The following is a 13,616-nucleotide window of genomic DNA, read 5'->3' as shown; positions in this document are numbered from 1 at the left end:
TCTGTGGCCATGGGACAGTTTGAATCCCAGCTCTGGCATCTGTTCGTGGGGTGGCCTCAGGCAAGTCACTTAACACTCCTTAATTCCATTTCTCTTTTGTGAAACACAGAAAATGGAATATACTAGAATGAGTCGTTCTTAGGATTTAAGATTAGAATCCACATGAGTGGTGTGTGAGTGTGTGTGTGTGTGTGTGTGTGTGTGTGTGTGTGTGTGTGTGTGTGTGTACACATTCCCCCTAAGAGCAGTGGTTTAGTATTTGCTAATTCTGTGTTTGCACCAACTATAAAATATAACTACCACAAATAATGAGAAATGACTGTATGGTATTTCCTCGATTTGTATAGTAGTCACCTCTTGTAAAAGTCAGTGAATATTAAAATTGCTGTGAAAATCTTGGTTTATTAATAAAAAGGGATTAAGTTCAAGTCTCATAGTTAAAAACAGGTTTTTCATCTACATGAATTGACAGGACACTTGAAAGTTGGTTGGGATTCTTTGTTTTGGGAGACTTTCCTAAGTATTGCAGTAAATCTGGCGTCCCTGGCTCCCTGTCAGTGGTGCTTCATATCCTTTGTGAAAACAGAGCCTGCCTCCTTGGGCATAGAACTCCTTTTGAGAACAGCTAGTCCACCCAGACAGCCTCAGGATCAGTAAAAATCTATTAGAACCAATAAAAAAAGAGTAGTGGCAACTTACAAAACGTATGTGCAAAAACCAGTGATGTTCCTGTGTCATTAAAATTCAGTTACAGAGATGGGTGGTGTTGATGGTTAACAACAGTGTGAATTACTTAATGCCACTGAATTGTGCACTTTAAAATGCTTAAGGTGGTACATTTTGTTATATATTTTGCCACAATAAAAAAATTTTAGGGAATTCCCTGGCGGTCCAGTGGTTAGGACTTGGCGCTTTCAGGGCGGTGGCCCGGGTTCAATGCCTGGTTGGGGAACTAAGATCCCGCAAGCCGCGCGATGCAGCAAAAAAAAAAATTAATGTTTTAATTTTCAGTTAAAATGGTGAGTAAAAACGGACCCCACTTGCAATAGTAACAAATAACATAAAGTAGCAGGGGTAAATCCTATAGGAAATGTACAGTATGGTATCTTTATAAAGAACTGGAGAACTTCGACTGGAATCAGACAGTGTCTTTCCAAACTAACCTTTCTGAGTTAGGCAGTTCCTTGTAGAAGTCATATGTTTTTGGTAGGGAGGAGTGGGTTGGCAAAATTATTCTCTAATTAATCTGCAAAAGTAAAGGTTTCTGGGGCTTCCCTGGTGGCGCAGTGGTTGAGAATCTGCCTGCTAATGCAGAGGACATGGGTTCGGGCCCTGGTCTGGGAAGATCCCACATGCCGCAGAGCAACTAGGCCCGTGAGCCACAGCTACTGAGCCTGTGCTCTAGAGCCCGCGTGCCACCACTGCTGAGCCCGCGTGCCACAGCTGCTGAGGCCCGCGCGCCTAGAGCCCGTGCTCCACGACGGGAGAGGCCACCGCAATGGGAGGCCCACGCACCGCAGCGAAGAGTAGCCCCCACTCAACACAAGTAGAGGGAGCCCGTGCACAGCAACGAAGACCCAACGCAGCCAAAAATAAAAATTAAAAAAAAAAAAGTAAAGGTTTCTTTTTTAAAAGAGTGGTATTAATCAAATATGAAAAATATTGTAAAGCTATTATAGAATGTTATACGGAACATACTACAGAGTTCAGAAACCAACCTAATGTAAATGAACATTTAGAATGTGAGGAAGGATTAACCACTGGGAAAATAAAGTTAGATCTTTACTGATGCCATCTTCCAATATTTGTATAAATTATAATTTTAACATTAAAAGAAAGGAAACCGTGAAAGTGCCGGAACAGAATGTTTATTTATTATGAGGATGAGATAGGCCTCTCTGAACTTGGCATAGATCATAATTTGACTACAAATAATTCAAAATGTTACATCCAAAACCACCATAAAGTTAAAAGATAAATGACAAATAGGAAAGTTTTTGTAATGGATGTTACTGACAAAGCATATAATAACTATATAACATGGTCTTTCGAATCCACATGAAAAAGACACTCATCAGCAGAGAAAAATGGGAAAAGAACGTGAGTGGGGTTTTCATTAAAGAGAAAATCCAGTAGATAGTAAGCATATGAGCAAATGCGTTAACTCGGTAATCAAATATAAATAGAATTTGTCAATTATCAGTTTCTCAACAGCAAAAAGAAATGAAGATACTTGTGGTTGTTGAGAGTGAGATAGAAATGATCTTCATTCCTTGTTGGGTGTAAAGTTTTATAATCTTCCCAGAAAGCAATTTGATAAAGTTCATCTAAGGCCTTAAGAATATGCCTTTCATTTTCCCCAGAAAATCTACTTCCAGGAATTTATTCTAGGAAATAATGAAGGCACTGTGAAATGATTTAGCTATAAGATTGTTCATCATGGCATTGTTATATAATAACAAAAATTGCAAATAACCTAGATTATTTAACAAGTAGGAATTGTTTAAATATAATGAATCAGTAGTAGTTTTTTACCTTTTTACATGACGTTACAAAAATATATATATTCTGACATGGTTTTTAAAATAATACATATATGTTCATAGAAAAAAGTCTGTTTTTCTATTGTTTAAAAACAGAACTAAGAGTCTGAAAAGGAAGTGCACCAAATTGAAAATGAAGTTGTCTCTAGATGGTAGATTTAGAGATGCTTTAAATTTTTCCTCTTGTTTGCTTAGCCACATTTTCTAACTTTTTTTAAACAGAGAATATATTGCTTTTTTATAATAAAAAATTATATTATAAATAATATATTTAAACAATTTTAAGGTGATCCTCATACTGGGAGTTTAACATAGTGATTAAGAGTGTGACCTTTTGATCCATGCAGACCTGGGGTTGTGTCCCAGCTCTGCTACACATTTTGATCCAGGCAAGTTAATTTCTCTAAACCTCAGTTTCTTCAGCTATAAAAACAGGATGATAAAAATCATACTGTGTTACTTAGTTTATAGAGCTGTTATGATGACTAAAGGAAATAATTTATGTAAAGAACTGAAGCTCGGTGCCTGGCACAGGAAGTGCTCATAAAGTGGTAATGGTATGGTAGTAATAATAATAAAACTTGAACTTGTTACTTCAGTTCTTAAAGTATGAAATGTTGAGGATAACTGCTTTATATTATAGATTATCTCTTATTATACAGTCATTTAGTGCCATTTGTGCTTGATGCTAGTTTTTATACATTTATAAAATGGAGTAAGGTGGGTCTATTTCTTAACTATGGTGACTAGACTGGATTTGCTAATTGTTCTAGTGTGAAATCTCATTCTGATCCACCTGTGTAACTTAGGTCCTGTCCCCAGACCTCCACCACCAACTCTGTTACAGCAGCCTGCTTCCTTCACAACTCTTATCACAATTTATAATTAATGATTTATCCCTTTGTTTACTTATTTATTATCAGTGTCCTCCATTAGGCTATAAGTGCAGTAGGGGCAGAGACTGTCTTGTTGACCATTATTTCCCCAGTGCCAGGCCCAGTAAGTATTCATCGAGCTGAAGAATTGTCAGAGTTTGGGACGCTGCACATCAGGTCTGATGGCTGACACATCTCTCGTCATGAAGGAGATGTGCAGACAGATTTGGACTAAAATTATCATTACAACAAAAGTGGGTATTTAGGTTAAATAAATTACTTGGCTCAAAAATGTACAGTACAGAAAACAGATTCTACTTAAGTTCCCAATAAGTTACTCTAGCAAGAGTTTTTTGGTAAGCAGATGACATTTCCAAGGATGTTTAATTTTTGATAGTTTTCTTTATTATGAGCAAAATTAGATGTTCTGAGTAACACTTAAAAAATGTATAAGCCTTTGGAGTATGAATGCTTACTGAATTATGTATGTTATTTTATATTTGGCCTCATTCTCTCAGGTTCACAGTTAATAGAAGAATCTCTATAGTCGGATTTGGTTTATATGGATCTATTCATGGTCCCACGGATTATCAAGTGAATATACAGGTACACTTTTTTTTGCCCACTGTATACCATCTGAAATATATAACAGGTGCCATTTTATGGTAAGATATTGTTTCGGCAAAATCCAAATTTCAGTATAATTATCACAGGCATCAGAAAGCCTATTAGTATTTTAAGCCTAGAGGGTTCCATTTTACAATTGACCTAAAAAGTGTAGTTTCAGAAAATTGAGGTCCTGGGGTCCTTAACAGAAGCATTAACATATAAGGAGCTCTCCTTTGTCCAGGAAACGCTTCTATTAGTTCTTCCTGCTGTGTACTGACTGTCTCAAAACACCCACCTGCTTTTTTCATGGTACTTTGAACTCTAGGGCTTGAAACTGTCTAATTTCCTATAACTACTGGTAACACCTCTGATTTCTGATTGTCTGACCATACCCTGCCCCATTCTTAGATCTGCTCCACCTCAGTTCTTTCAGATACGGCACGATTACTTAATCTCGAAGAAAGTGAAGCACCTCTCTCCTTCCCTTTCAGTCAACCAGTGTTCTCCACACTTTTTTTTTTTTTTAAACATCTTTATTGAAGTATAATTGCTTTACAATGGTGTGTTAGTTTCTGCTTTATAACAAAGTCAATCAGTTATACATATACATATGTTCCCATATCTCTTCCCTCTTGCATCTCCCTCCCTCCCACCCTCCCTATCCCACCCCTCTAGGTGGTCACAAAGCACCGAGCTGATCTCCCTGTGCTATGCGGCTGCTTCCCACTAGCTATCTATTTTACATTTGGTAGTGTATATATGTCCATGACACTCTCTCACCCTGTCACATCTCACCCCTCCCCCTCCCCATATCCTCAAGTCCATTCTCTCTTAGGTCTGTGTCTTTATTCCCGTCTTTTGATTGCACATCCCAGTTAGTAAAATTATTTTTGAAACACATCTACATTGTACTTTTATTTACTATACACATATACCTATGCAATACTATACTTATTTTATATTATACATAAATTAAAACACAAAAATAGAAATGAAAAAAGGAAGTAAACAATGTTTCAGACTTCTTTCAGCTGAAAAAACTGCTCTCTCTAAAATGTTAATTAATATACTATTTTTAATAGTAAAAACATTGGTGAACTTTGTGATCAAAATGCATCATTGACTTTCAAGATACACAACAATTCAAAGATCTGGTCTGGTCTGGGGACTTAACTGGTGGCACAGTGGTTCAGAATCTGCCTGCCAGTGCAGGGAACACGGGTTCAAGCCCTGGTCCAGGAAGATCCCACGTGCCGTGGAGCAACTAAGCCCGTGCGCCACAACTACTGAGCCTGCATGCCACAACTACTGAAGCCCTCGTGCTTAGAGCCCGTGTTCCGCAACAAAGACAAGCCACCGCAATGAGCAGCCCACGTACTGCAATGAAGAGTAGCCCCTGCTCGCCGCAACTAGAGAAAGCCCGTGTGCAGCAAGGAGGACCCTACACAGACAAAAATAAAGATCTGGTCTGATGACAGCCAAAAAAGATACTTCACTACCTCACAAAGACACCTTGTTCCAAATGGAAGAATTGCTTTATTGGCTGTGCTAATGAAATCATGCTCATTTTTAAATTCTATCGACTAATGTTTATAGTGAAATTCAGCTATAAATTAAATCATTCATGTCAATTCCTTGCTCTTATAAACCAATTAGAAAGTTTGTTTTAATATTTTTAATAAATAGGGTCAAAAGCCACTGAAATTGTTTATTTGAAAGATTTTAAAGGTTAGGAAATTTTGTTTCTATAATTTTTAATGCCAAAAAACCACAGCAGACCTCTCGGGTATAAAAGATTTTCATGATCACTCCCCATTTTACTTTATATATTGTTAAGATCCTATCCATAGGATCCATAAGCCCACTTAAGCAGGCTGTATAATCTGCAGGCCTGGGAAGGAGTGAGGGCCCCACAGTCATTCTCTTCAGTTGTGGAACCCCTGTCTTCCTTCAGCGCCCCTCACGTATTACATGAGACACCAGATTCCTTGTGTACAGTCTGAGGGAGGGCATCGGGGTTATAGGTATATTAAAATGATAAAATACAAAATGAATAGAAGTAGGACTTCTCTTTATTTTCTTCCGCCCAGTGGCTAGTCTCATGCACCCTCTAGATAACACTACCAGATAGACCTGCCTGGGTTTGAATCTCAGCTCTACCATCTCCAGGGTGTGACTGGGGGCAAATTAGGTAACCTCTCTGAGCCACAGTGTCCTTGTTTACTTTGACAGTAGTGGTACCTCCATTATGTTTTTGTGAGGACCGGTTGAGATGATGCATGTAAAGTGTTTGGAACATAGTCTGTTGCTGTCGTTGTTGCTGTAGTTGTATAATTTGAGTCTCACAGTAGCCTTAGGAAGAAGGCAAACAAGGTTTTTTCCCAAAATAAAAGAAAACTGAGGCTTGGAGAAGTGAAGTGGTTTACTCTAGATTACACTGCCACAACGAAATCCTATGTCTTACTACTTTATTCCAGGGCACCATCATGTCTTTTTTTTTTTTTTTTTAATTGAACTGTGATATACTATAGTCCCTCAGTATCTGCAGGGGATTGGTTCTAGGACCCCCTGTGGATACCAAAATCCACAGATGCTCAAAGCCCCTTATATAAAATGACGTAGTACAGTCAGTCCTCCACATCCACAGGTTCTGCATCCGCGTATACAGGGGGCCGGCCGACTGTACATACAGAAAAGTAGACATAAGTGATACGTATGGCTCCCTTTTCATAAACTGTGAACACACTTGTGTAACCAGCAGCCTGATCAAGGAATAGGGTATTACAGCACTCCAGACATCCCCTTGTGATCTTTTCTGGTCACTATCCCACCTGAGGTGGCCACTGTCCTGATCTCTCGCTGCATGTACTGGTTTAGCCTGTTTTACTCTTACCGTTTTTACCTGATATATGCAAAAAGATGGCTTTGTGAGCCTTGGCCTCCACACATACTGTTCCCTTGCATGAAGACTTTTCCCTTATGACCTGGTAACCTCTGAGTTGAGCTTTTAAAACTCTCTTCTGTGGAGCCTCCCCACTTCGTGACAAAATCAGTTTTTCCTCTCCTCCTCCACTCCATCTTATGCATAGCTCTCTACTGCAGGTGCTGTACTGAATTGTCATTGTTTACTTGTCTTCTCTAATGACTAGAAGCTCCCTGAGGGTGTCCCTCAGTGCCTGGCACAGATTATGGAACTAAATCGAAAAGACGGAATTTTCATATTTTGAATATCCACATAGGAAATGCTACAGGAATTTCCCAGCGACAAGACATAGGCTAGCAAGGAGTAAAGGCTCATTTCCCTCAGGTATCTAAAATCCACACAGTCTAAAACACCAGTTCCCAAGCCATGTGTCTTTTTTAGAAGCTCCTCTCTCCTGCAGCCAAGGCCCAGTTATCTAACATCCTCCCCATCCTTACTGCGGTAAATGCATTTTCTGACAGCGTGTTTAAAGCCATCTTTGGTGGTTAGAGACAGTAGAGAAAAATTACAGCAGAGAGATGTAGTAGTCTATTCTGCTGTGCTGAAGGGCTTCATACTCTCTTCTGCGAAACTTTGTTTTAACTTTAATTTCTCTTTTAAAAATTACAGATCATTGAATATGAAAAAAAACAAACCCTGGGACAAAATGATACTGGATTTAGTTGTGATGGGACTGCTAACACATTCAGGGTCATGTTCAAAGAACCCATAGAGATCCTACCCAACGTGTGCTACACAGCATGCGCAACGCTCAAAGTAAGAGTCTTCCTGAATGTTCCAGGTGGTGAGCTGGCGGGGCCCGCGGTCTCCTCTTGCATGTTACAGAGAGCATGTTTCAGTAGTAGCTAGAGTCACTAACAGTACAGCCTTGCCGGAAGCAGGGAAGGTAGGAAGGTGGGAGTTAAAATATTCCACTGCTTTGAGAAGAGCAGTGCCTCAGCAGAGCTCTGCTCTGAAAGAAATAGTTCTTCATAAGAAATAGCCCTGTGTTTGAGTAGGAGATTGGAAGTTTGACAGAAGATAAAATAAGACAATTATCTCCTTAAAACCATTTCACTGTCCTCTGATAGCTGAGCTCTACATTCAGTATTTTTAGTCATTAATTAGCTTGTAGCAAAAACTACATTTTTCCTTAAATGACTTGGCATAAATTTTTATACAAGAGCTATAACGAAATACAGTAGATCGGTAATATAATTAAAATACCACATTAAATTGAGTGCTTATTAAATGAAAATTACTAATGAACCTTTTGTTCTCATTTAGGGTCCAGATTCCCACTATGGCACAAAAGGACTGAAGAAAATAGTGCATGAAACACCTACTGCTAGCAAGACTGTTTTTTTCTTTTTTAGTTCCCCTGGCAATAATAATGGCACTTCAATAGAAGATGGACAAATACCAGAAATAATATTTTATACATAATTCAGCATTATAATACATCCTGGCTAAATAGTACCATACAGTCTAGTCTCAAAGGCATAAAAAACTGGCCACAGAAAAGAGTTTCGTGTTATGAATATTTATAACTGTAAGATAAGAGACATTTTAGTTTCTTAGAAAAGATAGATAAGTGTTGACTTAAATCTCTGCATGATTTAAAGGGAGATTTTCCATTTTCTTATAACCTTAGGGGAAAAAAGAACCGGTTTAATTGTTTAAAAAAAAAAAAACAGCTATTTCAGCTTTATCTTGCATAGTTTCATAGATTAGCTGACTCATAATCTTTCAGCAGTTTTATAACTGAAAGATTCTTGTTTTATATAGCTGGTTTTTTTTTTTTCTGTTTTAACTGTTTTGAAGGTTACATAAGATGAGGTGGGTCAGTATTCCTACAGAATTCCTATTAACTCAAATAACTAATTTCAGAAAATGAAGAAAACTGACCTCATCTTTGGAGTTTCTAACTATCTGGTGGTTAGCATTTGCAATATTGCTAGAAATAGGCTTAACAAATGCCAAAGAAAATCTTCAGTGCATTTACAGAAAAGGATATTTTATAATAGTATAATATGTTACATAGTACAGTTTTAAACGATAAATGAAATTTGTACGAATTCACAATAATGTGATATAAACAAAGGGTCTAAAGGTACTCCAAGACTGGCTTCTTTATCACTAAGCTGCACCACTGTACGTGTCTCTCTCTGGGGGGATGCGGTTGAGAATTCCCAAGATTGAGGTGATGGTGGTGGTGCTGATGGTGGCTGAGTAAACAGACCTCAGTTCAGCTCTGTGGCGATAATCTGTATACACAGCAAGAACTGGAATGAAATACTAACATCTCTAACAGCTGCTTTGAAACTTTAAAGATATCCAACAGAATCACTCCTGAAAAGTATACTTTCTGTCACCTACACAGTTCTATCCGAGAAATAAAATATGTTTAACATTCATGACCTCACTGTCAACAGGTACAGCTGCCTAAGGAGGGGATAGGAAGTATATTGGAAGAATGACATTTATACACTTTTATAAAGCAAAATTTTTATATAAATAACATTCTTTTTCTTTCCCTTCAAAATGATTATCTCATTAAAAATGTATGTGTGATTAAGTTTAAGCTATATCAAATAGTTGTGGAAGATGTGTAGAAATCACAATTCTTTTAAGTATCAACTTAAAAAGAATTTTTTCTAAATGTTAATTAGGATAAAAAATTTTTCCATCTAAAGTAGTATTCTATTTGCTATTTTCAAGAAGGTAGTGAGGTGTGGTGGTGGCAGAGGTCTCATGTAACTGAAGGTAGTCATACAAGGGACAAGAAATGGAACCGTTTACTGACATGGGACATCCCCTGGAATTTTTAAAAAATAAATATCTATTGTACTTTTATTTATTTTTTTTGTCATTTGTCTTTTCTAAAAGTTGAGTGTAAGACACCATTTTGGAACAAAGCTTCTAATTAATTGAGGTTGAACCTTATTTTTAATTTATGGAAGTAATGCAACCCATAGTAAGAATGCCTTACTGTTGCCTTAAAGCAACTATAGCAGCAACAACTGTTGCCGTCTGCTGCTTCATCAGTTTTTTTCAGTCTCAGGTTTTTCTCCCCTGTTCTACTCTCAGTAGGTGAGAGAAAGGAAACTGTTCTTGTTATTTACTCTGATATAGTGTAAGGACCATCTCGCCATCGTTTAGTATTAATAGAGCACCTGAGTGACTCCTGGGTACCAGGCTCTGCACTGAGTACTTCACACACGTTCTCATTTGCTTCTCACAACATCAGTATGAGAGAAGTACTATTATAATACCGATTTCACAGGCCAAGAAATTCATGATTTAAAAGGTCAGTAAGTGGTGGGAAGCAGAATTTAAACCCAGATCTATCTCCCAAGCTACAAAGTTGGGAAAATGTTATTTTGCTGGGTCCCAAAATGCCACCATTCTCAAACTTTACAATGAGACCCAAAAAGATACTTGGCTAATCTGTATTTACTGTAGAATATAAGCAATTTCTATTTTTTAGAAGAGTGATTACTCCAGTATCTACCCAACAAATTGTGATTATTTGTTTGCATTATAAAAGTGTTCTTTCTTTAAGGCCCACATAAGTAGTGCTTTTAATTTGCAAGAAAAAAATTTACCGGGAAACAGATAACCTTAATAGGACTTTAGAGAGAGCCAGGTCTTCAAATGCAGTATGTTAAATGCAATACGTTTTAGACAAAACATTGTTCCCTTTCGAGTCCTGTCTCCTTCAAACAGTCTGCTCCTTTTTGCTTCCCGGTTCTAGTTATCCAGATTCAAAACCTGAAAATTGTCCCTTGAATTAGACAATGCATCATTCATAAGAGAGGACGGTGCTATAGTAATCCCAGCCCCAAGAGCTACACGGCTCATTTAGTCTTTTGCCGAGTTTGCACACATAAAAAAATCCATCTTCTCCATTGGCAAAGGCTAAGATAAGATTGAGTTTTTAAACTGAACTTTACTAAAACCTGAAAGAAATGTAAAAGAAAACAGGAACCAGTATAAACATTTATAATGGGTTTTCTGCCATTTGGATCATATCCCCTATTTTTTTTTTTTTTTTTTTTACCATTGGGCAGCATTTTTTTCCAACTCTCTCCTTTCCAGAGGCAAAGATTCGGGGCAGAAGCAACAACAGATGTACAGTTTGGGTGGCAAATGGAGCTGATGGCTTTTCCCCTCCCCCTTCTCCACTCCCCACTCCTGAGTGACCTTTGGGAAAGTCTGAATGGTCCTTGCAGGGCACCTCTTCCCTCGTTCTGCCTTCGCTCATCTAGTCAACTGCCAGGTAACATAATAATCCACGATTGTAAGTGCCCCCTTTATTTCCATCTGAACTGTCAAAGCTTTAACTGAGGCTGTCATGACTTCACCCCAAACTAATTCTATATAATGCTGATTCAGCTTTTGTGCCCCAATTCTTAACTGATTTCAAACAAAGAAAATATGCCTTTGGTTTAACACCTGGTTCACTTTCTTCTACCAAAGCCTTCACACTGAGTGGCCTCAGTGTCCAAGTGGGTGGACAACCCAGCCAAACCTAGCTTTCCATTTTCTTGCTAACCTCCAGTAACCTTCACCATTTCATGTCAATCACTCCTGCTCATGACCACACCATGTACCTTGTCATATGGACTTGCACTACCTCTGAAATGGTAAATTCAGACTTTACACTCTCTGACCACAACCTTCGATGCCTCTTCAGCTCTCACACATACTCCCATACATGTGTCCTTGAACCTCAAGACTGCCATTCCTTTGACCTCTCCGTCCTTTCTGTCAACCCTCTTCCTTCCCTACCCTAGTAGACTCCACCTTCGATCTTTTGGTTTTTTTCCTTCTCCACTTTTGATCTTTGATCACCATTAACCATTTCAGTAACCCTCAACCCCCTCATCCCCACCTGGATGAAACCAGTTGTCTGCCTTACCTTCAACTTCCTGGCTGCTGGGTCCAGGCATTTAAAAATGATATAACTGTACAAGACTGGGGTCATGATGATTTCACGGTCTCCAAGTTCAGCTAGACCATCAGTGTTGCAGAGTGAGAGTTTCAACAGTTAGCTCTTTGACATTCTCCAGAGTATTTAAATCTGTTCCACTCTCCTCACATCTTCAACACCTCCTCTCCTTCAGCTAATGAAAGAACTCCAGCTCCTCGCATCAAACCTATACACACAGCTACATGTGCACCTGAACTTTTCCTTCTCTTGTGAAGGAAGGGGTGGCTGAGTAAGGCTTCTTGTAGACAGGTCAGTCTCCACCTGTGCTCAGAACCCCACCACCTCCCTCTGTTGTAACTTCTCCTCTCTTGGCTTATTCCTATGCATATTCAAATGTGGTTAATTCTCATCCAGTTTAAAAAAGAAAAAACATCTTAACGTCATGTGCTCATCCAATACCAGTTACTCCTTCACAGTGAAATTGTATTATTTTCTACACACATTATCTCTTTCCTCTTCTGCACTGAAACTGCTAGCACCTAGGTCGCTAACACCGCTCGTTTCTGTTTTACATGCCCTCTCTGTGGCACTACTCCCTGTTGACTACTCCCTCTTGAAGTACCCTTTCTTGGCTGCTACGTACTCCTACATCTGGCTAATGTCATTTGGTGCCTTCGTTTCTTTACATTTTCTTAGGGTTCTGTCCTGGGCCCTCATGCTCTGCACACTCTCTGGGTCTTTATCTCATCCATGTGCATGGGCTTCAATTACCATCCATTTTCAGAGGGCTCCAGAATCCATCATCAGTCCACATCTCTCAAGCTTCAGTTACAGACGTTCAGTTACCCCCTTAATATTTCTACTTAGTGTCCCACAGCTGTCTCAAACTCATTATGTCCCGGACTGAACAATTCACCTCAGACTCCCAAACCTGCTCCTCGGGCCCCAAACCTGGGCATCTTCCCTGACTCTTCACTCTCATTCCCACATCCAGTCATTCCCCAAGCTCCGATCATTCTAGTTCTTGAGTATGCTTGAAATGATCAGCTCTCAGTTCTCCATTCCCACTGCTACTACTCTGGTTCAGGCCACCATCTTCCATTTAAGAGGGAGGTCTCCCTACCTCTATTCCTCTATTGGCCACACTGCAGCCAGTGATCTTTCTAATCACAACAAATGTGACTCTACCAATCCTTTGCTTCAAACCCTTCAATGACTCTGATCTTGCCTCCGCCTTCTTCAGTTTCATCTTTTGCCACTTCGCGCATCAGAATATATTTCCTCTCCTTTTACATTGTGGCATCCTCAGCGCCTGGCACAAGGTAGAGGCTCCATCAGTACACGGAAGGTACCCAAAGGCTAAAGCAGCAGGAGACTCTACATCCACTTAAGGGCCATAGGAAGCAGGGTGGGGCTCTGCACCTGCTGGTTGGCTGCAGCAGCGAGAAGACACCTGGCCCTGTGCGCTCTTTGCCGCTCACTCCAATCCTTTCTTCCCATGAGGAAACAAGACCAGAGGTGGGTGGGTGGTGGTCACGACTCGACCAGAGCCCAGCTCCCCATCTCTCGGCCTCCTGAGCCGCTTTTCTAGGTGGCGAGGTTCCCGCGCAGGTCCGGGAAGAACGAGGGGTCTTGCTCCCGCCAGCCGGAAGATGTCGCCCTCGTGACAGAGCAGAGGCGCAGGCCAGAGA

General features: G+C 39.6%; 1 protein-coding gene across 3 annotated transcripts in view; it reads left to right on the top strand.

Moving 5' to 3' along the window:
• BTBD1 (BTB domain containing 1) overlaps positions 1-9,845 on the top strand; it is a 43,358-nt gene extending 33,513 nt beyond the window's left edge. For 2 of the 3 annotated variants that reach the window (XM_082388525.1, XM_082388524.1), the window contains 3 exons: positions 3,937-4,024; positions 7,620-7,766; positions 8,277-9,845. In XM_082388525.1, coding sequence (XP_082244651.1) covers positions 3,937-4,024; positions 7,620-7,766; positions 8,277-8,435 — 394 coding nt within the window. In that variant the 3' untranslated portion in view covers positions 8,436-9,845. Of the gene's footprint in view, positions 1-3,531; positions 3,673-3,936; positions 4,025-7,619; positions 7,767-8,276 lie in introns of those variants that run through there. The other variant, XR_014243487.1, reaches the window with a different exon arrangement.
• Positions 9,846-13,616: the final 3,771 nt, after the last annotated feature.

Source organism: Balaenoptera borealis, assembly GCF_965194805.1.
Source record: "Balaenoptera borealis genome assembly, chromosome: 3".
NCBI lineage: Eukaryota > Metazoa > Chordata > Mammalia > Artiodactyla > Balaenopteridae > Balaenoptera > Balaenoptera borealis.
The sequence above is the reverse complement of the archived record's forward strand: the minus strand, read 5'-3'. Positions and strand labels throughout refer to the sequence as shown.